The sequence below is a fragment of the Panthera onca genome, chromosome B2 (assembly GCF_046562875.1).
Source record: "Panthera onca isolate mPanOnc1 chromosome B2, mPanOnc1 haplotype 2, whole genome shotgun sequence".
Classification (NCBI taxonomy): domain Eukaryota; kingdom Metazoa; phylum Chordata; class Mammalia; order Carnivora; family Felidae; genus Panthera; species Panthera onca.
In genome coordinates this window covers 2,082,964-2,108,091 of record NC_138343.1, presented here as the reverse complement: position 1 = coordinate 2,108,091, position 25,128 = coordinate 2,082,964, and the positions used below count along the sequence as shown (strand labels likewise).

Below are 25,128 nucleotides of genomic sequence, written 5' to 3'. Positions count from 1 at the left end.
GTCAGTGTCCCTCGTGGGGTATCTGCGGCCCTGCTCGCTCTGGGGTGTGGATTGAGAAGAACCAGCCAGGGTCTCCACTGGGTGAAGTTTTGCTGGTCTGGGGCTAGAGGAGGGACATCGCAGCAGGGGGTTGATGATCCCGGCCTGAGAGGGGCTGCTGTGATGGATCATGAGGTCCACAAGTAGGGAGGGAAGGGAGGAGTTGGTGAGATGGGAGGGCAGCGATTGAGCATGACAACAGGGCCCAGGAGGGTCCCTGCAGCTGAGAGTATTTGGGAACCCTAGGATGGGTGGTGTGTTGAATGGGCCAGACAAGCACACTGGAGACACCTCGGATGATAAAGGCTTTAAGGAAATGAGTCAATACATGTAGTGTGAATTCTATTCCCTTCACTGCTTTTTGCCCTTCAGTCTTTTAGAACTAGACTGTTTAATGTCCTGTTGGTTTCATCTTGGTAACTTTAGCTCGCTTCCTTGTAACCCTATAAAAATCAGTTCAAAGACAGGAAGTTTGAGTTTCTCCCCAGAGTAGAGTGTCCACCAGGTGAATGTAGATCCCTCCGTGTTCAGAAATCCTGAGAGGTGTGAAGAAGCCCAGTAAATAACCTCCTTCCTGGTCCAGGTTTAGAGTCAACTGATAGAGCTACCGGAGTAAAAGGATTCTGGAAAACCTCAGCTTCGTTACTGACGGAAGCTCAACTGGACAGGGAAGCCCTGAAGCAGAGGACTCAGCCCATCTCCCCCGGTAGAGGCTGGGGTGATTCAACTTGGGCCCAAAGGAACATGGGATGTTTGCCACTCGCTCCTGAAGATGGGGGAGGCACTGCCCTCAGCTGCCCAGTTCCTTGTTTCAGACTCAACAGCTACTGGGAGGGAGGCCCCCAGTGTTAGGTCTGGCCGAAGTCCTAGGAGTGAGAAGGGGGTAGTCTTTGCAGAAGAATACTTAGGTGTCACCAGATTCATGATGTCATGGTGAGGAAGACTAAGGATTTTTGTAATATGGTAATTTTTTCATTTCCAGAGATTGTGTGCCCCAGCCACCTGGTACCTCTGTCTGTACTGACAGGACAGTTGTACATATGAACACCCTGAAGGACCGTCACCCAGGTGACTTGTGGGCCCGAATGCACATCTCCTCCTTGGAATATGCTGCAGGAGACATTACCCGAAAAGGGAGAAAAAAGGACAAAGCTCGAGTGAGTGAACTGCTCCAAGGCCTTGCATTTTCTGGTGACTCAGATGTAGAAGAAGAGAACAAGCCTGAGGCCCACCCTGCTCCAAAAAGGCTAAAGATATCAAACGTCCCAGAGAAGAATTGGACCAAAAGAGACCTTAAACCCAACTTTCCAAGCTGGTCAGCACTGGATTCTGGACTTTTGAATCTCAAAAGTGAAAAGTTGAACCCAGTAGAACTCTTTGAATTATTTTTTGATGACGAAACATTCAGCTTGATTGTCAATGAAACCAATAATTATGCATCTCAGAAAAATGTCAACTTAGAAGTCACAGTTCAGGAAATAAGGTGTCTGTTTGGGATCTTGCTTTTGAGTGGATTTGTGAGGCGTCCCAGAAGGGGAATGTATTGGGAAATCTCTGATACCGATCAGAACCTAGTCAAGGATGCAATTAGAAGGGACAGATTTGAATTGATTTTCTCATACCTACATTTTGCAGATAACAACCACCTAGATCAAAAAGATAAGTTTACAAAGTTGAGGCCTCTCATAAAGCAAATGAATAGAAATTTCCTCCTCTATGCTCCCCTTGAAGAACACTATTATTTTGATAAGACAATGTGTGAATGCTTTGATAGTGACCAATTCCTGAATGGGAAACCTATTAGAATTGGCTATAAAATTTGGTGTGGCACAACCACACAGGGTTATCTGGTTTGGTTTGAGCCCCATCAAGAAGAATCATCTGTGATGGTGGATAAGGATCTTAACCTTGGTTTAGGTGGAAATCTAGTGATGCATTTTGCTGATGTCCTTTTAGAGAGAGGCCAATATCCCTATCACCTGTGTTTTGATAGCTTCTTTACAAGTGTCAAATTGGTGTCAGCCTTGAAGAAGAAAGGAGTGAGGGCAACAGGAACAATTCGTGAGAACAGGACTGAAAAATGTCCCCTTATGAATGTAGAACATATGAAAAAAATGAAGAAGGGGTATTTCGATTTCCAAGTCGAAGAAAATGAGGAGATAATTTTGTGTCGTTGGCATGGAGATGGCATCATCAGTCTGTGCTCCAATGCCGTAGGCATAGAACCGGCCAGTGAGCTAAGTTGTGCCGATGATGAGGAGATCCATCAGATAGCTCAACCGTCTATAGTGAAATTGTATGATGAATGCAAGGAAGGTGTGGCTAAAATGGATGAAATCATTTCCAAATACAGGGTGAGAATAAGAAGCAAAAAATGGTACTCAATTTTAGTGAGCTACATAATTGACGTAGCCATGAACAATGCATGGCAGCTACACAGAGCCTGTAACCCAGATACCTCTCTAGACCTCTTGGATTTTCGGAGATATGTTGCACATTTCTACTTGGAGAACAATGCTAATCTATCAGATTAAGGCAGATAAAATGAGCATAATGCTAGTATTAACAAGATAAAATCACAGGTATATATCAGATTGTACCCTTCCAAAGCAAACCTGATGTAATGAAATTAACATTTTAAAAAGTCATATCTATGACCTATGTAAAGTTTCAAAGAAGTAATTTAAAAAATTGTATTGACTGAGTGCTACACCTTTTTCTATGACTAATTTTGGTGTGAAACATGTGAGAAATAACTTGGATTAATTTGTGCATTGAAAGGAGGAAATTGTGTCTCTTTAATTCTTTGTGGAGGTTTTATTTGTTTTTGTTTTTGTTTTTTTTTTTTTAATTCAGGCAATGCCATAATAACCAAAGACTGATGCTGAATCTACAATTGAAAAATTAAGGCGGGGCTCATGATGTACAGATGATCTTAAAACCTTAGGTGATAAGAGGCTGAAGACCTCAGCTTTACTATAAAACTGGATCAGATGGTGCATAGGAGAGAAGGGCCAGGCAAGCATGCTGAAGAAGAGTGCTACAGAGGAAAAACGAAGTGAAGCAGTGCCTTTGAAAACTGAGAAAAATGATGAAATATGAAGCAAATCAGGTAACGACAGCACCATCAGGAAAAGAAGTTAGGAGTAAAGCTGACATAAAGACCCTGTTAAAATCAGTTGAGGAAAACATATGTGCCAATAAACTGGACAACTTAGAAGAAATGGACAAATTCCTAGAAACCTAGCCTCCCAAAGCAAAAGAATAGAAAATTTGAACAGACCATTCACCAGAAATGAAATTGAATAAGTAATCAAAAAACTCCCAGAAAACAAAAGTCCAGGGCCACACAGCTTCACAGGAAAGTTCTTCACAGGAAAATTCTACCAGACATTTAAAGAAGAATTAATACCCACTCTTCCCAAAATATTCCAAAAATAGAATAGGAAGAAAACTTCCAAATTAATTTTATGAGGCCAGCATTACCCTGATGCCAAAACCAGATAAAGACACCACCAACAAAAAACAACAACAAAAAAAACCTAAGGGCCAATATCTGATGAACACAGACACAAAAATCCTCAAGAAAATATTAGCAAACTGAATCCAACAGATTTTAAAAAATCATACACTACTATCAAGCAGGATTAATTCCCAGGATGCAAGTGTGGTTAAGTATTCACAAAACAATGTGATACATCACATTAATAAAAGAAAGGATAAAAACAAGGTGACTGTTTCAATAGATGTAGACAAAACATTTGACAAAGTACACGGATTCATGATAACCCTCTGCAAAGCAGGTCTAGAGGGAATATATCTCAGCATAATTAAGGCCTTATACGAAAAATCCAGAGCCAACATAATATGAAAAACAGAGCTTTTCTCCTCAGATCAGGAGCAAGACAAGGAGGTCTGCTATCACCCCCTTTATTCAAAATAGCACTGAGAAGTCCTAGCCAGAACAACTAGATGACATAAATAAGAGGTATCCATGGTATCCATATTGGTAAGGAATTAGTAAAACACTCACTGTTGGCACAGGACATGACACTATATACGGAAAACCCTAAAGACTCCACCAAAACCTACTAGAACTGATAATGTGTAAGGAAGCAATATACAAAAATCAATACACAGAAATCTGCATTTCTATACACTTACAATGAGCTAGCAGAAGAAATAGTCCTATTTACAGTTGCACCAAAAATAATACGTAGGTAACAAATTTAACCAAGGAAGTGAACGACCTGTACTCTGCAAATTATAGAACATTGATGAAAGAAATTGAAGACTACACAAATGGAAGATATTCCATGCTCATGGGTTGGAAGAACAAATACTGTTAAAACATCTATAAATATCCAAAGCAATCTATAGATTTCATGCAATCCTTACCAAAATATGAATAGCATTTTCCAGAACTAGAAAAAAAAAAAACTAAGATTTTCTAAATAAAAGACCTCAAATAGCTAAAGCAATCTAAGGAATCTACTCCTGAAATCACTGTTGTGATATATGCTAAGTTGGATGTAAATTTTTTAAAAATTAAAAAAATTAAATTTTATTTTGGGGATGCCTGGCTGGCTTAGGTTGATAGAGCGTATTGCTCTTGATCTTGGAGTTGTGAGTTCAAGCCCCGTGTTGGGTGTAGACGTTACTTAAAATATTTTTAAAGGTTTTCTTTTCATTTTATTATTTTAGAGTGAGAGTGTGCATGAAAGAAGGGCAGAGGGAGAGAGAGAATCTCAAGCAGGCTCCACACTTAGTGCAGAACCCAATGTGGGGCTTGATCCCACAACCGTGGAGTCCTAACCTGAGCCTAAATCAAGAGTAGGGTACTTGGGGTGCCTGGGTGGCTCAGTCAGTTGAGCATCCGACTTCGGCTCAGGTCATGATCTCATGGTTTGTGAGTTCAGGCCCCGCATCTGGCTCTGCTGACAGCTCAGAGCCTGGAGCCTGCTTTGGATTCTGTGTCTCCCTCTCTCTCTTCCCCTCCCCCACATGTGCTCTGTCTCTGCCTCTCAAAAATAAAATAAAAAAAAAATTTTTTAAAGATTAGGGTACTCAACCAGCTGAGCCACCCAGGTGCCCCATGATTTTATTTTAAAGTAACCTCTACACCCAATGTGGAGCTCAAACTCACAATCAAGAGCCATATACTCTACCAACTGAGCCAGCCAGGTGCCCCTGGAGGACCATACACAAAAATAAACTCAAAAATGGATTAAAGACCTAAACGTGAGACCTAAAACCCTAAAAATCTTCAAGGAGCACACAGGCAGTAATTTCTCGGACACTGACCATAGCAGCATTGTTCTCCAGAGCAAGGGAAATAAAAGCAAAAAACTATTGGGACTACATCAAAATTAAGAGCTTCGGCACAGCAAAGAAAACAAAACTTAAAGGCAACCTACTAAATTGGAGAAGATATTTGCAAATGACCTATCCAAAATATAGAAAGAACTTCTACAACTCAAGACCAACAAAACAAATACTCTAATAAGCAGAAGACCAAAAACACCAAGAAACAGAAACCGAAGGCATGAACAGGCATTTCTCCAAAAAAGACATCGAGATGGTCAACAGTTACATGAAAAGAGGCTCAACATCACTCACCATCAGGGAAATGCAAATCAAAAGTACAATGGGGTATCACCTAACACCTTTCAAAATGGTTAAAATTAACAAGAAATTAACACAAAAAATAAGTATCCTTGCCGAAGTGGAGAAAAAGGAACCCTCTTGCGCTGTTGCTGGGAATGCAAGTTGGTGCAGCCATTATGAAAAACAAGCACGGTGGTTCCTCAAAATATTAAAAACAGAATTGCCCTATGATTCAAGGATTGCACTATGGGGTATTTACCCCCAAATACAAGAACACTAACTCAAAGGGATAGGTGTTAAAATACAGATTGTTACAAGAAGAAAGGACACTATATAATCATAATCACCAAAACAGAGAAGCTAGTAACAAACATAAAGGAAGTAGCCATAGTAATATACTAATAGGGGACTTTATTACTCCCTATACACGAATGGATCATCCAAACAGAACATCAAGGAAAAAGTGGCTTTGAACGACACATTGGATCAGATGGATCTAACAAATACATTTACAACATTCCATCCTAAAACAGCAGAATGCACTTATTCTCAAGTGCACACAGAACACTATTCGAAATAGATCACAAATTTCAACAAATTCAAATAGACCAAAGTCATACTATGCATTTCCTGCACCCCCATCACAATGCTGAGGAACTAGAAATCAACCATGAAAAAAATCTGGAAAGAACACCTATAAAAGAAGGTTAAATAACATGCTACTAAACAATGAATGGGTCACACAAGCAATCATGGAGGAAATTTTTTTTAAAAGCATGGAAACAAATGAAAATGAAAACATTTAGGACAAAAATCTTTTTTTTTTTTTTATTTTTTTTAACGTTTATTTATTTTTGAGACAGAGAGAGACAGAGCATGAACGGGGGAGGGTCAGAGAGAGAGAGACACAGAATCTGAAACAGGCTCCAGGCTCTGAGCTGTCAGCACAGAGCCCGACGCGGGGCTCGAACTCACGGACCGCGAGATCATGACCCGAGCGGAAGTCGGCCACCTAACCGACTGAGCCACCCAGGCGCCCCTAGGACAAAAATCTTTGAAATGCACAAGCGGTTTGTTTATAGCAATACAAGCCTACAACAAAAAGTAAAATCTCAAAAACCATTTAACCTTACACCTAAGGGAGCCAGAAGAAGAAAAAAAAAAAAAAAAAGCCAATTCCAACATCAGTAGAAGAAAGGTAAGAAAGATTACAGCAGGGACACTTAGGTGGCTCGGTGGGCTAGGCATCCGACTGGATCTCAGCTCAGGGACTGATCGCAGGGTTGTGAGTTCAGGCCCTGTGTTGGGCTCTGCACTGAACATGAAGACTACTTAATAAAAAAAAATTAAAACTATAAAAAAAAAAAAAAAAAACAAAACAGATCAATGAAACCAGGAGATGGTTTCTTTGAAATGATCAATAAAAATCGATAAACCTTAGACCAGACTCCTAAAATGACTCAAACACAATCAGAAAAAAGATAGCTGACACCCAATACCACAGTAATACAAAGGATTGAGAGAATATGATGAAAAATTACATGCCAAGTTGGACAACCTAGAAGAAATGCATGAACTCCTAAAAACATGTAACATCCCAAAGCTGTATCAAGAAGAAATAGAAAATTTGAACAGAATGATTACAGACTCAAATTTCATTGCTGGTAATCAGCTCCCAAGAAAAAAAAGTCAAGGACCTCATGGTTTCACAGGTGAATTCTACCAAACATTTAAAGAAGCGTTAACATCTACTCTTCCAAACAATTGCAAAAAAAAAAAAAAAAGGAAGGAAAGCTGTCAAATTCATTCTATGAGGCCAGCATTACCCAGATACCAAAACCAGACAAAGACACCACTAACCAAAAAAGAAAAACTACAGGCCAGTATCTCAGATGAGCACAGACACAAAAATCTTCAAAATACTAGCAAATTTGATTCCAAGAATATATGTTAGAAAGTATGCATCACAATGAAGTGGGATTTATCCCTCAGATGCAAATGTGGTTTGACATTTGCAAATCAACATGCTACCTCACATCAACAAGACAAAGGGTAAAAACCATATGACCCATTTCAATAGATGAAGAAGCATTTGGCAAAGTAGGACATCCATAGTGTAAACCCTCCACAAAGAAGGTTTAGAGGGAACATCCCTCAACATAGTAGAGGCTATATATGAAAAAGCCACAGCTAACATCAAACTCAACGGTTGGGGGGGGGGGGGGAAGCTTTTCTCCTCAGATCAGAAACAAGACAAAGATGCCCACTCTCACCACTTTTTTCACCATAGCATTCAAAGTCCTAGCGGCAGCAATCAGACCAGAAAAAGAAATAAAAGGCATCCAAATTGGTAAGGAAAAAGGAAAACTTTCACTATCTGCAGATGACATGACACTACAAGGAGTAAATCCTAAAGACACCACCAGAAAACTAGAACTGATAAATGAATTCAGTAAGGTTGCAGAAAACAAAATCAATACACTTATAATGAAGTAGCAGAAGGAAATTAAAACAACCCTATTTACAATTATACCAAAACAATCAAATACCTGGGAACAAACTTAACCAAGGAGGTAAAAGGGCTGTACTTTGAAAACTGTAAGAACACTGGTGAAATAAACTGGCAATGACACAGTCAGTCCATGCTCCCCAGAAGCCTGGGCAGCTCAGTTAAGCACCACCTCAGGTCATGATCTCATGGTTTGTGGGTTGGAGCCCCACATCTGGCACTGGACTGACAGCTGGGATCCTGGATCCTGCTTCTGATCCTGTGTCTCCCTCCCTCTCTGCCCCTCCCCTGCTTGCACACACGTGTTCTCTCAAAAATAAATAAAACATGAACGCTCCTGGAGCGAGAGAACAATTACTCTTAAAAGATCTATATTACTCAGTGCACTTTACCGACTTAATGCAACCACTATGAAAACACCAACAGCATTTTTCACAGAACCAGAACAAATAATCCTAAAATTTGTATAGGAACCACAGAAGACCCCATATAGCCAAAACGTTGAAAAAACAAACCTGGAGGTGTCACGATCCCAGATTTCAAGCTATTCTCCCTAACTGTACTAATTGAAACAGTATGGTGCCGGCACAAAAACAGATATAGGAAGCACTGGAACAGAACAGAGATCCAAAAAAAAATCCAAGATTATATGGTCAATTAAACTTCGACAAAGGAGGCAAAAATATACAATGGAAAAAAGTCCTCACAAATGGTGTTGGGACTGGACAGCTCCATGCAAAAGAATAAAACCAGACGACCTTTGTTCACCACAGATGAAAATATGCCCCCAAGATAAATTAAGGACGTAAATATATGATCTGAAACCATAAGAATCCTAGGTTAAGAGCATAGGCAGTAATTTCTCAACCTTGGTGGCAGCAAAATATTTCTCGATGTGTCTCCCGAGACAAGGGAAACTAAAGCAGAAATAAACTACTGGGAGCACGTGGAGATAAAAGGCTCCTGTGCAGCAAAGGAAACCATCTAAGAGACGAAACAATGAATGGAAGAGATTTACAAACGACATATCCCCTAAAGGGTCAGTATCCAAAACACAAAGCGGGAAGCATGGGTGCGTAGGCATAATAAAGTACACTTTTACCATCATCGTTTAATTGAAGGAGATCACATACCGAAGTGCGTGATAAAGGAGGTGTGTTCTATAAAGCAGGGAGGACGCCCGAGCGCAGTGACGACACACATGTACGTCTGGTAGGTACACAGCATACACACACAGAATATTACACCGTGTAAACATACGCCGCCACATGTAAGTAGCAGCACTCACAGACATGGGCCGGGACACCCTCGAGGAAAACCTCAGGCGGCAGACGCGAACGGCAAGCGCGCCGGCACGTGCGCGGGGAGCCGCTCGTCACTCTCGGTCATGCGCGAGTCCGGCCGGCGATGTCGTCCCCAGCAGCGACCACGGGACACGACCTCGACGCCAGCCCACGGGGAGCAGCCCGCAACGCGCGCCCTCCGCTCTAGGAGGGCCGTAGGGACGAAAGTCCGGCCCGGCCGCCTGAGGGGATTAGCGCTCCTCCCAGACGCGGCTCGGAGCCCAGGGAGGCACCGCGTCACGCCGACGCGGCCCGCGGACGCGCACCCTAGCGCTCTGTGCCATCACAGACGACACACGTGCCGAGGCCCGCGCTCACCCGGCCGCGGCGGGGCTACCACCGAGGCTCCGGAGCCGGGCAGGCGAGGCCGCGCGGACCCCCTTCCGGCGCACGCCCGGCCACTTCCGCTGCCTCTCTAGGCTGCTCGGAGGCTGTGTCCGCTCTTTGGCCTCCTCGCGGGCGGCCAGCGGGGGAGTAAGAAGTGCCCCGCTCCCCACTCCCCCAAAGCGGACCTCCCGTAGGAAACCAGGCTGGCCCTAGCCTTCCAGTTCCCGGCCCCATCCCACTTCTCACCTGCCGCCTTGCCTCCTGAGATGCGCCCTCCCGCCTCCCCCCCCCCAGCCTTTCCACAGCGGCACAGAGACGTGAGGAGCTCGTCCGCGGGCACACAGCCGCAGAGTAACGAGCACCTGCGCTGTGCTGACAAACTAGCGTACTTCTCTGCGCCTGCCGCCGGACCCCAGCGCCCCCCAGTCCCGCCCCTGCCCCGCCCGTCCCCTCCCAGCCCCCACCCATCTTCTCCCCGTCCCCTACCTGCCGCTCGCCGGCCGTCGGACCTGTCCCCACGCTCAGCGCCGTGTTCTCCCGTGCGCGCGAAGGCCGTGGGCTCCGGACGCTGCGAGTCTCCCAGCAACTACACTGATACCTGTGCGTGAGGCACCACCTGCTCCTTCTAGACGAGGAAGGAAAAAGCGACTTTCCAGGTGCACAAAGTTTCCAGGCACTTAATAGGAAACACTAGATGGGGGCGTCAGTCAGCCTCAAATATGAACCTCAATCAAGTACAACATGAAGCCGATGCGGGGCTCCGCTGACGCAGTTGTAAAGGCCCGTGGCGAATGCCCATGGCCGCCCCTCCTGCGGGAAGGTAAGGATCATCACACAAACCCAATGGAAAGCTATCTTCATTCCATCCCTAGGGCCTTTGCTCCACCTCATCCCTTTGCTGGTAGGCGTACCCTCTTCCCAGATTGCACCGAGGGACTCCCTCACTTCCCATGATAAAGGAAATTTTCAGCTCATGTTTGTGGGTCCTGCTCCTGGACTCCCAGGGAAGCTATACTTTAACATTTGCCAATCAGAACAACTGGGCAAAAGCTCAAAGCAGGGGTTCTTTCTGCTGTGAACACACACTGTACCTCTGCCTGGTTAAAGTTACCAGAAAGCATTCTGAACACAAAAGAAAAAGGAATCACCATCCCTGGTTGCAGTAAGTTTAAAGCCATGCTGCCCTGCAGATACTAAAACAGTTCCATAAGCTCCGCGATGACTTGCAACTTTTTATGTAAAAACGTATACACCGCAACACCAAACACTCCCTTACCAGAGCCCTTTTTGAAGATTGTGGACCCCTGCCAGCTGTCCTAACTTGGGCTCCAATTAAAAACTCTTCCTTTTGTAAAGAAATTCTAAAAGGTTTGTTCATTCTGCGCCCAACATTTCTTGGTGTAGCCGGTAGGAGCTCAGAGCAACTTACCCGAAAACCGCGGGGGTGCTTGGGAAAGCACAGCGGGCACCAGCACGGGCCCTTTATACCCCTGACCTCGCGGCCCCTCGAAGGTGTATCTGGTGTGTTCTCCCGCTCTCCAGACCTCGTCAATTTGAGTTGATGGGCTTGTTATTTGAGCGGTCAAAGGTTACAGGTAATGTTCTCTAAGTGGGGATAACCTAGAGGGGGAAGTTTATGGGTTGGTTGTCTTAATTTAGCATTATACTAATTGATGTTATTAATATAAGGCTCGAATAAAATTTTCTGGTTAGAAAAGTGAGAGACTGAATCGCAGCTCAGATGAAGGGACAATTGCTTCTTCTGGCCAAATGGTGCTTTCAGGTGACTGAAAGCCTAGCGGGAGTATGTGAGGAATTCCTTGAGATTTAGCTCTCCCATAGGAATTTCCTGTCTTGTAAGGTAATTCATGATTGGTTTATCGGGGGACGCATCCATAAGGACTGATTGTCCAGTGCTCTGGGCCCCCTAGACGGCCTTAGGCCTTGCTGGGAGAAACTGAGACACATGAGAGCGTATTACGGCTGTTTAGAAGTGACATTCACAGGCAGCACCCTATCTACCACGTTTAATATCCTTAGATCTTATTCAAGCCTTAGTCTAAGAATAAAACAAATTAGGGGCACCTGGGTGGCTCAGTGCGTTGAGCGTCAGACTTCGGCTCAGGTAACGATCTCACAGTTCGTGAGCTCGAGCCCCGCCTCGGGCTCTGTGCTGACAGCTCAGAGCCTGGAGCCTGCTTCCGATTCTGTGTCTCCCTCTCTCTCTGCTCCTCCTCCGCGTGCACTCTGTCTCTCTCTCAAAAATAAACGTTAAAAAAATTTTTAATAAAATAAAAAAATAAAACTAAAAGGAACAGAGAACTGTGTTCCAAAACTCCTGGAAAACCACCTCCCACCCCCAGGGAACTCTGGCAGGCTATACGGACAATACATATGAGCCTATACCTGCAAGTCCTTACTAACGGGAAAATGTAAGGAAAACCAGAGTCTCAGATGTCCCAAGTGGAGTTCTTTTCGACATGTCTGGATTAGTGTCTCGTGCGCAGCATTACAGAAAACCGGCTGGAAGACTAAGCGATCAGAAACTAGGAAGCCATTTGGTTCAGTCAGTAAAGCCTCAACTTTCGGGAGGAACCAACACTCATAGAGACACTCTGGGCTTCGCTTGGTTTGTTTGTTGCCGTAGCATTTGGTATCTTTGGATAAAACGGGCCATGTTCTAACTGGAAAATGGAAAATAAGTAATTAATAGATCCATAAAATATAATGCTATCTTATGATTAGATTTGTTTTAAAAGGGAGATATTTGGAAATTGGGTCTTTAAATGTTTTTTCCACAGATATATTTTAAAAAAATTTTTTATGTTTATTTTTGAGAGAGAGACAGAGCGCAAATGGAGGAGGAGCAGAGAGAGAAGGAGACACAGAATCTGAAGCAGGTTCCAGGCTCTGAGCTGTTAGCACAGAGCCCGACGCGGGTCTCAAACTCATGAACCGTGAGATCATGACCTGAGCTGAAGTCGGACGCTCAACCAACTGAGCCACCCAGGCACCCCATGTTTTTTCCACAAATATTAATGAAACTTAGAGTAGCAGTTGTTTAGGAATGCCTGGAGGTTAGCAAAGGGGAAGTCAGGGCCAGCTATGGAGAGGGTCAGAGACCTGTCCTGGCAGCATTCCAGAACAAAGCACAGGCCCAAGATTACTGACAAGGTAGGCCGGAAACCCCTGACCAAATAATGAAGAAAAGGCCCAAAACAAACAACCAAAAAATCCTGCTTCCAAGAAATTCCTGCTCCAAATAATGGATATTCCACCCCCTTAACAACTGTCAATAAAAAACACAAGCCCTAGGGACACAGCATGCACGGGGCCGGGGGGGGGGGGGGGGGGGGGAGAAAGAGAGAGAGAGAGAGAGAGAGAGAGAGAGAGAACCCTAAGCAGGCTCTGAGCTGTCAGCACAGAGCCCGATGTGGGTCTCCAACTCATGAACTGCGAGGTCATGACCCGAGCTCAAGTTGGACACTGAACCAACTGAGCCCCCCTAGGCGCCCCTCAAGAGCGTACTTTTTAAATACACTTTCCCCCTTGTGTCGCTCATTTGCTGTGTCCTTGAATTCTTTCTTCTGATCAGACCGAAAACCTCCTGTTTAAAATAAACATCTTTGGGACAGGCTGGGTGGAGACTCCAGGGCCCAGAGTCTCCCCAGTTTACTGGGCAACACTTGGACCAGATTATTGAAACAGAACCTGAAAAATAAAATGAAAACATTCCCAGATTCTCCCTTCCATTTTCTCCCTGGTGCAGGCTCGCCCTTAATTAGGCCTTTCTTCCAGACTCTCCCCCTGCACCCCTCAGAAGGCCTCCTCTCCCCCACCCCCTGCTTTTCTCCTTTGCCCCTCTGGCTTCCTGTGGCTGCTTTCTCCTCTGGGGGCTTTTCTTTGCCTTCCCGAATAGAGAAGGGAAGGAGGGAAGGAGGCTGGAACGTGCGGAGCCCTGGGGTGGGGAACCCAGAGGGGCAGACTCCAGTTCAGGGCGGTACGTGGGAGCGGCAGGTACAGACACCTCCGCGGGGACCTGGTCCCTGGGTCCTGGATGCCCAGGGTCCCCGGGAGGGCGGGGGGTGAGGGCCGGCAGGTCTGCGGTGTGCTCGTGGGCGCGGGGCAGCCCCTGGGCCTTCACCCCCGGAGCTGAGGCACAGCTCAGGCACGAAGGACGAGGACCGCAGCTTTCTCCAGGCGAACATGGAGGGCGTCTTTCAGACTCCCCGGCTGAAGGTCAGGCTGGATTTGCCTGTGCCAGACACCGCCTCCCCCTCCGCCCTCTTGCGCGGGAGCACCGCTCTGGGGACTACACGCTGCCGCCCACGGAGGCTGCAGGACGGAGGGGGCGGGAGGGAAACCGCACCGGCCTGGCGCCCCTTCGCGTTTCCGAAGGGCCGCGTGGCCTTGGTGCTCTGGGAACCAGCAGCAGCGCCGGGAGCGTGCTGAAAATGCAGATTGCTGGGCTCCGCTCCGACCTTTGGAATTAGAGTCTGTATTTTAAGATCGCAGGTGATTTGTAGATACTCTAAAATTTGATAAGCATTATTCTAGGATAATCTGAATTTAGCCAATTGTTCTACTCACAAATGAAACAGTCAAGGAATTTTAATTTTTTTTTTTTAACGTTTATTTATTTTTGAGACAGAGAGAGACAGAGCATGAACGGGGGAGGGGCAGAGAGAGAGGGAGACACAGAATCGGAAGCAGGCTCCAGGCTCTGAGCCATCAGCCCAGAGCCCGACGCGGAGCACGAACCCACCGACCGTGAGATTGTGACCCGAGCTGAAGTCGGAGGCTTAACCGACTGAGCCACCCAGGCGCCCCAGTCAAGGAATTTTAAAGAGCCACCCCCCCCCCCCAAAGCTGTAAGAGCTATAAGGGAAACCACACACACACACACACACACACACACATTCTAATTTTTTAAAAATAAACCTCAAAAACAAAGGTTTAGCACAGTATACTTTAAAGCTGAACTTTTACTTCCTCTTTTTAGAAATTCTGCCTCAGATTTTGACCGTGGAGACAAGTATAATGAGAATGTCTGCAGGGGCGTTTAATATCCTAGGGAGTCCCCAGCGTGCTCACAATGCCACCTATATTCATTAGATGGTATCGTTTCCTTTCTCTGGCTTAAGTGTTTCAAAGTTTGTGTTAACTTAGTCTTTTTTTTTTTAATGTTTATTTACTTTTGAGACAATGCGAGAGACAGAGTGCAAGCAGCAGAGGGGCAGACAGAGGGAGACACAGAATCCGAAGTAGGCTCCAGGCTCCCAGCTGTCAGCCCAGAGTCCGACGCGGGGCTTGAACTCACAACCGTGAGATCATGACCTGAGCCAAAGTCGGACGCTTAACCCACAGAGCCACTCAGGCGCCCCTGTGTTAACTTAGTCTCCTGTGCCCCGTGCGAAGGGCGCCGCCAGCACCCCGTTATAGGTGGGGAGACTGTAGCACAGGGTCTAGAGTGAGTTACCCAAGGTCGCACGGCTCACAAACAGAGGGCAGGACTGGAACCCACGCTGTCTGGTGCCAGAGCCTGTGCTGAACTCTGACAGCAGACGGTCTGTGCGTGCCGGTCTCTCCAGTTAAGCAGCAGGCCGCCCCAGGTCAGCGGCCCCCCTCCTCCACAGAGCCCCCTCCATGATTCTTGCAAGGGCACTCGACGTCGCTGTCGCCGACTGACCTCCAAAAGGCAGAGGCAGGGGAAGAATGCTGACCGAGAGGCTGCAAGTGAAAGAGTGCACCGAGCAAGCGCTCAAGTGTCCCCTCATTATTTACAACAAAACTGGAAACCTGAAATATGGTAACGACCTGCACTCAGATATCTCCCGGCACACAGCGCTCTAAGCTGTCAGGACCACACGTTTCACACGTTTCACGCCACGGACAACGCTGCTCAGAGAGTACACCACCCCCTCTGATGGTCATCCACCACATTCCTCGGGGAGACCACGGCACTGATTCTCATTCCCAACCCTTAGGTGTGTATAAAATGTAACTTTTACGGGGGGGTGGGGGGGTGGGGAGCACCTCGTCTTGATATTCTTTGAATTTACCCAATCTTTAAATTTTTTTTTAATGTTTATTCATATTTTGAGACAGAGACAGAACAGGAGTGGGGGAGGAACCGAGAGAGAGGGAGACACAGGATCCGAAGCAGGCTCCAGGCTCTGAACTGACAGCACAGAGCCCGACGTGGGGCTCGAACCCACCAACCGTGAGATCATGACCCGAGCCGAAGTCAGATGCTTAACCGACTGAGCCACCCAGGCACCCCTGGATTTACCTAATCTTTAAAGAGTATACTGAGGCCCCCGGCGCTCCTGGATTTACCCAATCTTTAAAACGTATACACATACACAGAAACCAGTTTTTCAGAGTTGTTCAGTATTCAGTATCACCCAAGAACGGCCCCTCCGCGGCAATTTATTTCCGGGTGATTTCGGTCTCTTTTGAGGGAAATCAGTAGAAACGAACCAAAGGATAGGGAAGAAGGGGGGTGCCCGGAACCGCCCACAACCGCGGCCGCTCACCGGGAGACCCCGGCACCGAGTCTGCAGACGAGCTACTCGATCCGGAGCACCGTAAATCTGGCCAAAACAAAATGAGCCACGTGAAAAGCCGACTTTCCAAGGCGGCCCCATCTAGGAGTCGGGGGGTCCGGGGAATTAGTCCGGTTTGGCAACGGTATGGATTCTAAAATGCCTGATGAGGTTGCAGTGGTGGCCGAAGGCCTTCCCGCACTCGTCACACGCGTACGGTCTCTCCCCCGTGTGGCTCCTCTGGTGCTTGCCGAGCAGGGTCCGCCGGCTAAAGCGCTTGCCGCACTGGCCGCACTGGAAGGGCTTCTCCCCCGTGTGGACGCGGAGGTGCTGGAAGAGCCCCGCGTTCTGGCTGAAGGCCTTCCCGCACTCGCCACAGCGGTAGCGCTTCTCCCCCGTGTGGATCCTCTGGTGCTGAACGAGGTACGAGCTCAGGCGGAAGGCTCTGCCGCACTCCTCACAGCCGTAGGGCTTCTCCCCCGTGTGGATCCGCCTGTGTCTGATGAGGCCGTTGCCAGCACTGAAGGCTCTCCCGCACTCGTCGCACACGTAGGGCTTCTCCCCGGTGTGGCTCCGCTGATGCTCGACCAGGCCGGAGCGCTGGCTGAAGGCTCTCCCGCACTCGTCGCACTCGTAGGGCTTCTCCCCGGTGTGGGTTCTCTGGTGCTGAGCGAGGACCGAGCTCTGAGCGAAGCCTTTCCCGCACTCGCCGCACCTGTGCGGTCGCTCTCCGGCGGCGCGTCCCCTCGGCTTTCCCGCCCTGCTCTCCCGCTTCCAAGCTTCCCGGCACTGAGGGTCCAGGGGAGCGTCTCTTTGGAGTCGGCTATTTGCAAGATGTTCCACTTCCTTCAAAACTTCTTGCCGCACCGCCGACTCCTGGCTTTCTGGTACGACGTCAGCTCCTGGAACGGTAAGTGCACGGACAACGTCACGTCTCTGTCCTTTCGGGACAGCACAGCCACAGGACGGGGCATCGGAAGATCCCGTCCAAGCACACGCGTTCTAAGAGCACAGAAGTGGCGGACTGAGGAAGACAAGGGCTCCGGAGGAACCTGAGACCAGAGCGGGGTCAGGAGCGCTGCTGCGATGGCTGCAGGGGCCCCGGAGAGGGCGGGCGAGGCTCCCGAAAGGACGCGTGTAAGCAGGCGCGGTTCCACCTCTTTCACACACATCAACTCAGGAAATCCCCAAACGACTCTAGGACTGTGATGATTTCCATCCCATGGATGCATCAACCAAAGGTGCCGGATGGCCACCTGGCCTGCCCGATGTCACAGAGCTGCTAAGTGGCCGTGCTTAAGTTACCACGCAGGCACTCTGACCCCAGAGTCCACGGTCGTAACTGCTACCCTACACAGCAGGGCCACCAGACATCCCAGGTGGACCCATCAAAGTCCTTACCTTGTTCCCCAATTTTGTGGGGACCGAGAGATTCACATTTGAGCTGTGTCACCGTGGCCTGAAGCTGGATGGCTCTTGATTCCTGCTTGGCCTTCACATGCACCCCATCCTCTGACAGCACTTCCGAATGGCCAGGGGCATCGTCTGGGGCCTGGAGGCAGGTAGGTATATTTGGGTTCATAAGAGAGGGACACGGGAGCCCAGGCTAATATACTATGGAAGGAACCGTCCGAAACATTGTGCAGAGGGATGGCATGGGCACAGGCCCAGAGTTCAATCCCTACTCCTGCCTGATTCCCTCCCCTTGAGTGTGAGCTGTACTTAGTGACTCAGAAGCAATGGTCTACAACTTCTGAGACTAAGTCATACAAAGCACTGTGGCTCTATCCTCATGCTCCTTTTCTGTCTGTCTGTCTGTCTGTCTCTCTCTCTCGGGGAAGACAGCTGACGTGCGAGGACACTCAGCCGAGGCAGAAACCCACGCGGCAAAGATCTAAGCCCTCCGGCCGACACCAGTGAGGAACTGGGGCGCCCACCAGCACCCACAGGGGGAGCAGTCTCAGAAGCGGATCCACCAGCCCCAGGCAAGCCGGGAGGGGGCTCCCCTGTGCACGGGGCTGGAATAGGCCCAGCCCTGCAGCCACCCACCCCAGCGACCCCGGCGCTACACCTCGCCTCACCGTGTCTGGGTTCTGGGTGACGGGATTCATGGGGGGCCTGTGGCCCTGACTCACTGTAAGGCCCTGTTGCTCCGTGCCTCAGTTTCCCTCTCCACCTCAGGAGCCTCAGAGGACTGGTAAAAAGACAATCCAAGTTAAGAAAACAAATCTTCACTGCAACCCCGTGAGAGACCCTCCTGAGCAGCTCCCTAGGTCCTGACGCACAGAGTCCGTGAGGTAGTGCTGGGGTTGTTTAAGCCATCACGCTTGGGGGTAGTTTGCTACACAGCAACTGAGAACCGGCTGCAGCCAGCTGGCCCGGATCACTCGGTACGCGGCGTCTGGGAGCCCATCTTCCTACTCTCACCTGGTTCTCAGGCTCACTGAACTCCCTCTCCAGACCCTCCAGCGCCGTCACCACCTCGTCCCCGCTCTCCGGGTGGTGCTCCCGCACCCAGGCCTGGAGCTCCGCGGGCAGGACGGTCAGGAACTGCTCCAGCACCAGCAGCTCCAGGATCTGCTCCTTGCTGTGCGTCTCGGGCCGCAGCCACTGGCGGCACAGCTCGCGGAGCCGGCGCAGCGCCTCGCGGGGCCCGGGGGACTCTTGGTAACAAAAGTGCCTGAAAAGCTGGCGGGAGGCCTCCTGAGTAGAAATGCCGCTCTCTCGAAGGAAGGTCTCCTGGTCCCAGACACGGTCCTCCTCCACCTTCACGGCTCTAAGTCCGGGCTGCTCCTCCGCCGAAGCCATCCTGCTCAGAAGGCTCGCCCCAGCCCGGGCAAGGGAGGCGGATTCAGGGCTCCCTGGCCTGCTCTTCTTGAAGAGCACACACCTGACGATAAAACGTTATGTATTCATGGAAGTGAAAAAGTGCCGGGGGAGAAAGTAAAGCACGGGAACAACGAGCATCGTGCTACCGTTTATGTTCATGAAAGTACATCTAGGCTTTTACTTACCTTTGTCCAGAATCTGGAGAAAAGCATGTGGCACATAACCGCCCGGCCTCCTCACTCTTTCCAGCGCCTTCCCACTGGGAGTCTGTGCTCAACCACGTGACTGGATCTGGCCACCGTGCCATCAGCAAATGCGACACAAACATTGGGAAGAACTTGTGTGACACAGCCCCCGGGCTTGCTCTCCACGACCGTGAGGAGGTGGACCCACTGGCCCCCCCCCCCCCCCGCCCGATGACAGAGGCACATGGACACTCCCGGCTCAGCTGACAGGCAGCTGGCCCCCAGACGTGTGAGCCTGGACGTGTCTGCCGAGACGCTCGGCGGCCCCCCAGCTCGCTGCAGATACGCGGGTAAGCCCTGCCCAATCAGCTGCACCCCACAGATTCTTGTGCTAAATAAATGTGTATTGCTGCAGGCCGCGAAGTTTTACGGTTGTTACACCATGTTATTATGGCCACGAAAAACTGAGACACAGCCTTGGCCACTGGGGAGGGAACCAGGCAGGTGCAGAACAAGAATAAGGGAAATCTACTTTACACAGAATACTCTCTACTTTTCCTGATTTTTGTATCATTTGAAATTGTTATTGCAAGAAAACAAACAAAAATAAATAGTGATTTAAAAACCTGCTAGACAGTCAATACACAGTAGCATCAGGTAAAGAACAGGACACACAAGACTAGCTATAAAATCAAATGATGGGGGCGCCGGGGTGGCTCAGTCGGGTAAGCGTCCAACTTCGGCTCAGGTCCATCTCACGACTCGTGGGTTCGAGCCCCGCGTCGGGCTCTGTGCTGACAGCTCAGAGCCTGGAACCTGCTTCTGATTCTGTGATTCCCTCCCTCTCTGCCCCTCCCCTGCTCACGCTCTGTCTCTGTCTCTCAAAAATAAATAAATGTGAAAAAAAAAATCAAGTGATGAGTGCTATAACAGAGGATTTAAGCAAATATCCAGAAAGCAAAGAGTAGGAAAAGATCACTCTGACTGGGTATGGAGCAGTGAAAACATGTGGCTTACGGGCAAATGCATTTGAATTGGGCCTAAAATAACAAACAGGAATTTGTCAGGCAAAGAAAGGGCGACGGGAGGGGACCCAACAGGACCAAAGCTCTCTAAGGTTACAGGGCACAGAAGATCTAGGGACCGGTGTGGGTGCTGGTGGCTGGGCTACAGATTACAGGGTGTGGGCAGAAAACGTGTGGGAAGAGGTAAGGTGGGAACAGAAAACAGCCTTGAACTCCAGGCTGACATGTTTAGACTCTATCCTACGGAAAACTGAGGGGCAGTGAGGCTTTCATGTCACCGTCACAGCGTTAGATCTGTGTTTGGAAATACTGAGGAAGATTCAGGAAGGAAATCGTGAGAATATGTTGCAGGGTTGTGGACTGTAAGCTGGGAGGCCGAATGGTGGTTACACTGACAGTTTACTTTAATGGTAGCATTTGAGTTTTATACATGGCCTCAGCCCAGTGTTAACAGAATTACTGGGGTGCCTGGGGGGCTCAGTTAAACGTCCGACTTCGGCTCAGGTCGTGATCTTGCAGTTTGTGAGTTCGAGCCCCGTGTCGGGCTCTGTGCTGACAGCTCACAGCCTGGAGCCTGCTTTGGATTCTGTGTCTCCCTCTCTGTTCGCCCATCCCCTACTTGCTGCCTCTCTCTCTCTCAAAAATAAACATTAAAAAAAGAATTATCAATGTCTGAGAGAACTTACAAGTTTCCCAGTTGTACTTTATTGCGGGAAAATGCATTTATCCCATTCATTCAAATACATGTGCTGACCAGACGCCTGGCATAGTGCTCAGGTCAGAGCGGTGAGAGGAAACAGACTTGGTCCCTGCCTTTATGGCGCTTACGGTGGGGGAGACGGACGCTCGTGTGACATCCACATGAACAACGTTATGGTGTTGAGAAAACGGGAGAGTCACAGAGACTGGAGCTTATGCTTTGCCCATGTCCACGGCCAACTGCATTGTTTTTACTCTTTACTGCAGTACCGCGTATCAGGTTTTTTGAGTCTTCAGTCCAAGAAGACTGGAAGTCTGAGAAGTCCTAACTATGGATTTGCATTTAACTTCATGATTGTTAAAAGTGTGGCTGACCACGGGGTTACGTTTACAGGCAACAGCTGTTCTGTGATTATGCTTAATGCTGCCAAGAGCCCCGGAGCCGCGCACGCAAGTCCTCCACACACGCAAGGCCACAGGCGGGCAGCCTCTGTCCGTTCTCCCCACAGCTGCCGGGTGAGATCTCACCTCCTGCCCTTATGCCGCCCTGAGCCTGCCTTTACTCATGGAGGTTTGTGGACCAAGAAGTGAATTTTCCCTTTTCATCTCATCAAGACGTGGCAAGGAACGGGAAGGGAAGAAGGACGGGAAACACCCTCTTTCCCTTCTCCCCAAGCTCCCCGCCCACCCCCCCAGAGATCTGTCAGCATTATCTGGTGCCCAGGTCTCTCTCCACTCCCGATCACATCCCAACTTGCTACAGATCCCAAACACCTCTTATGACAAAATGCCTAGAAGATGTACAAGTCTACATTTGCCATAAAATTATGGATGGAACTTTCTTCAATGTTTTACTTACCTGATTTATTCAATTAAGTGCCCTGATTCAATTAAGTACAATTTGGTGTCATCTGATTTCCTAGGAGGAAGCAGGTAGCTGATACACATCTGATGAACCAAATGTAATGAGTTAAAAATTTTTTAATGTTTACTTATTTTTGAGAGAGAGAGAGAGAGAGAGAGAGAGAGCGAGCACAGTGGGGGAGGGCAGAAAGAGAGGGAGACACAGAATCTGAAGCAGTCTCCAGGCTCTGAGCTGTCAGCACAGAGCTCAACGTGGGGCTTAACCCACAAACCACAAGATCATGACATTAGCTGAAGTCGGATGCTTAACTGAGCCACCCAGGTGCCCCCGTCATTGAATTCTTTATGTGACCAAGACCCTTTGGTGACATCCTTGGGATTACTAGGTGAAAGCCTCAGGGCCAGGGAGTCTCTCCAGTTCTCGCAGCAACATAATTAAGGTTACTAATTAGTGGACCTTATGATAGGAAGATAGATCTCTGGGTGGGGCTACACTACTTCTATGAATTTTTAAAAATTTTTAAATTTTATTTTAGAGACAGAAAGAGAGAGAGAGAGCATGAGTAGGGGAGGGGACACAGGCAGAGAGAATCTCAAGCAGGCTCTATGTGTAGCCCAACAGAGGTGGGGTGGGGATCATGACCTGAGCTGAAATCAAGAGTTAGACACTCAACCCTCTGGGACGCCCTGGTGCTCCCTTACATGATCTCTTTAAATGTAGACTATTCTCTGGCTGGTAGCAGATGAGGAATTCAGAGATTTGAAGCATGAGGAGGATTTGATGCACATTTGCTGGCTGGTCACTGGAGGAAGGGGCCACGTGTAAAGGAAGCTGAGACCAGTGTCCTGCTGGCAGCCAGCAAGGAAAGGGGGACCTCAGTTTTACCAGGAACTTCTGTCCTACAACTGCAAGAAACTGAGTGTTGACAACTTGTATTTCTAAAATATAGTGGATAGATTTGGTGCCGTTTTTGTTACACACTCAAAGTTTCAAAGTTTTCCTATTTGATTTCTTCTGATGTCGATTCCTGTGTTCTAGATCGATGTTGCCATTTCCTCACTCATTTTACTCCGTAAACGTTCCCTGAGCACCTACAATGCATCAGGCCACTTAGCGAGGCACCAGAGATATAATCGTCAAAAAGACGGACCCCGCCCCTGTTTTGCTGGGGCTTATGAAAGACAAAACAAAAGTAAGAGCAACAATGGTAAAAGTGAGGAGGCAAATGATACAATGACAGTCGTGGTAAGTACTGGGAGGAAAATCAACCACTGAGTTACCAAATAAACGGAGGACCTGTTAAGACAGGTGGATGGGAGGTAAACGTGTAAGCTGAGCCCTTAACAGCAAAAAGGAAGCGAGCCACGCAAAAAGCAGAGATGGGGGACAGGAAGAGCACGTGACACCGTTCAAGGCCCATGTGGTCACACACCTGAAAGGCTGGAGCGGATGCAGACAGAAGAGTGAAGAGTGGCAAAGAATTAGGCCGGCAAGACAAGCCAGATTGTGCAGGGCCAGGAGCATGGGTTTCATTTGAAGCGCAAAAGTCACAGTAGGCTTTTACGAAGGGAAGCGAAGAGACTGGATTTATGTTTCAAGCTCTGCTACTGGATGGCGAATGAGCTTAAGGAATGACGGTGGAGCCAAAGTGCAAGCCGAAAAGCCCAGAGGTGAAAGAAGAGTGGGGAGGGAGGCCGTCGCATGGGATCCAGAAAGACTTCCGCCTCAATAATGTATTCTTCAAGTTTATTTAACTCTGAAAAATACAACTGAAAGGCAAAACAGCTTAATTTTTACTGTACAAAAATGCTTCAGTCTTTGGACAGATGTTTATGGAGCTGTGCTAAAAGCTGGGTTTACAGAGTTTATAGCTCAAGGGGAGAGAATTACAATTTGGTGAAATACAAGGCATGATTTTGGAGGTGTGTTCAGGCAGACTCCTGGAGGAAGTAAGTGAGCTCATCCTAAATCCAGTATTCAGTTTCTTTCTTTCTTTCTTTTTTTTTTTTTAAGTTTACTTATTTTGAGAGAGAGAGAGAGAGAAAGAGAGACAGAGAGAGACAGAGTGAGTGGGGTAGAATCCCAAGCAGGCTCCACACTGTCAGCACAGAGCCCGACTTGGGGCTCGATTCCACAAACCATGAAATCATGACCTGAGCAGCAATCAAGAGTCGGACGCTCAACCTACTGAGCCACCCCTAATAGTCAGCTCCTAGAATTACCTATAACCCACTAAAGAACTCACAGATACTAAGTGTCAATGATGTGCCAGGCAGCAAACACATGCGTCCTCCTGTTCCTTAGCTGAACTAAAAACACGGGAGGAAAAAGCATAAAAGAGCATTTTTCTTATTAGCTTCAGCGCATTAGCAACAGAGAGATCACAAAAATCGTAAACCACTTGTGTTGTAAAATACAACCCAAAGCACGCCCAACTGCAACGACGAGTAGAGGAACCGCAGGTAAATCCAGAAACGACGGTGCTCTCCTCCTGGAGGTCTGTCAGCTCCTCCCTTCGACGGACGGGGAGAAGCGAGGGGAAAGGCAGGACTCGTTTTTAAATGTTAAAAGACAACTGCTTGCAGTGAATAGTCTTTAGCTGGATCCTAGTCGGTGCACATCAGTTGGAAAAGACATCCGTAGGACGACTAGGGACTAGCTGTTAGGTGATTTTAGGGAATGCTCCTACATCTAGTCAGGTGCGTTAGTGATTTGCTTCCATAAAACCTCAATTTTTAAACTAGGAATGACAAGTCAGGACGCTTGTGAGGTCTTTCGAAATATTTAGAGAAAAAACAGATGCAATAATGCTAACACTGGCGACGCACAGGGGGCGGGTACCGGGGAGTCCGGCCTTCCCCGGGGAGCAGGACCCGCCGCCGAGCGCCTCTTCCCCGCCCCCTGCGGGGGTCTCTCCCACCGCGCGACGGGGCGGGACCGTCTTCCGGGAGCCCGGGGCGAGGGGCGAGGGGCGAGGGCTCCGAAACTCACCTCGGGTCCAGGGAAGCTCCGGGGCCGCGGCGGGTAGCGGCGCCCTGGCAACCAAGCGGCCGTGAAGGCCGGAAGTTCGTCAGCCGCCTGAGCCCCCGCTGTCTTCCAGGAGCTTTCCTGTCCTCTCTAGGACCCCGCAGGTCGCCGCGTCTCGGTGGCCA

The 25,128-nt window shown here is 48.4% G+C and overlaps 2 protein-coding genes and 1 long non-coding RNA gene across 8 annotated transcripts in view; 1 reads left to right on the top strand and 2 right to left on the bottom strand.

The window, feature by feature from the left end:
* PGBD1 (piggyBac transposable element derived 1) overlaps positions 1-4,383 on the top strand; it is a 30,575-nt gene extending 26,192 nt beyond the window's left edge. For 2 of the 3 annotated variants that reach the window (XM_060614137.3, XM_060614138.3), the window contains exon 5: positions 1,022-2,841. In XM_060614137.3, coding sequence (XP_060470120.1) covers positions 1,022-2,573 — 1,552 coding nt within the window. In that variant the 3' untranslated portion in view covers positions 2,574-2,841. Of the gene's footprint in view, positions 1-1,021; positions 2,842-2,895 lie in introns of those variants that run through there. The other variant, XM_081795675.1, reaches the window with a different exon arrangement.
* The window catches only part of LOC132666262 (uncharacterized), a 35,378-nt gene extending 24,950 nt beyond the window's left edge, over positions 1-10,428 (bottom strand). The window contains exon 1 of one of the 2 annotated variants that reach the window (XR_009604586.3): positions 10,312-10,428. This is a non-coding gene — a long non-coding RNA (uncharacterized LOC132666262). Of the gene's footprint in view, positions 1-9,443; positions 10,016-10,311 lie in introns of those variants that run through there. The other variant, XR_009604587.2, reaches the window with a different exon arrangement.
* Positions 10,429-14,485: 4,057 nt separating this feature from the next.
* ZSCAN31 (zinc finger and SCAN domain containing 31) lies at positions 14,486-25,070 on the bottom strand. Of its 3 annotated transcripts, XM_060614152.3 has the most exons (5): positions 24,968-25,022; positions 19,388-19,493; positions 18,801-19,263; positions 17,775-17,925; positions 14,486-17,275 (listed from the first exon to the last, which is right to left on the bottom strand). In XM_060614152.3, exons 3-5 carry the CDS (start codon positions 19,179-19,181, stop codon positions 16,500-16,502), a joined length of 1,308 nt encoding a protein of 435 aa, XP_060470135.2. In that variant the 5' UTR covers positions 19,182-19,263; positions 19,388-19,493; positions 24,968-25,022; the 3' UTR covers positions 14,486-16,499. The 3 variants fall into 3 exon arrangements, with proteins under 3 accessions (XP_060470135.2, XP_060470134.2, XP_060470133.2); XM_060614151.3 differs by lacking the exon at positions 19,388-19,493 and having other exon boundaries at positions 24,968-25,070; XM_060614150.3 differs by lacking the exon at positions 24,968-25,022 and having other exon boundaries at positions 19,388-24,961.
* Positions 25,071-25,128: the final 58 nt, after the last annotated feature.

Bases quoted from the DNA above. Each gene is read 5' to 3' on its own strand.
- ZSCAN31 (XM_060614150.3), bottom strand. From the start codon at position 19,530: ATGTTTGTGTCGCATTTGCTGATGGCACGGTGGCCAGATCCAGTCACG. The intron at 19,264-19,387 runs GTAAGTAAAAGC...TTTTATCGTCAG, and splicing joins TCTCCAGATTCTGGACAAAG to GTGTGTGCTCTTCAAGAAGA. The intron at 17,276-17,774 runs GTAAGGACTTTG...TTACCGTTCCAG, and splicing joins CCACAAAATTGGGGAACAAG to GAGCTGACGTCGTACCAGAA.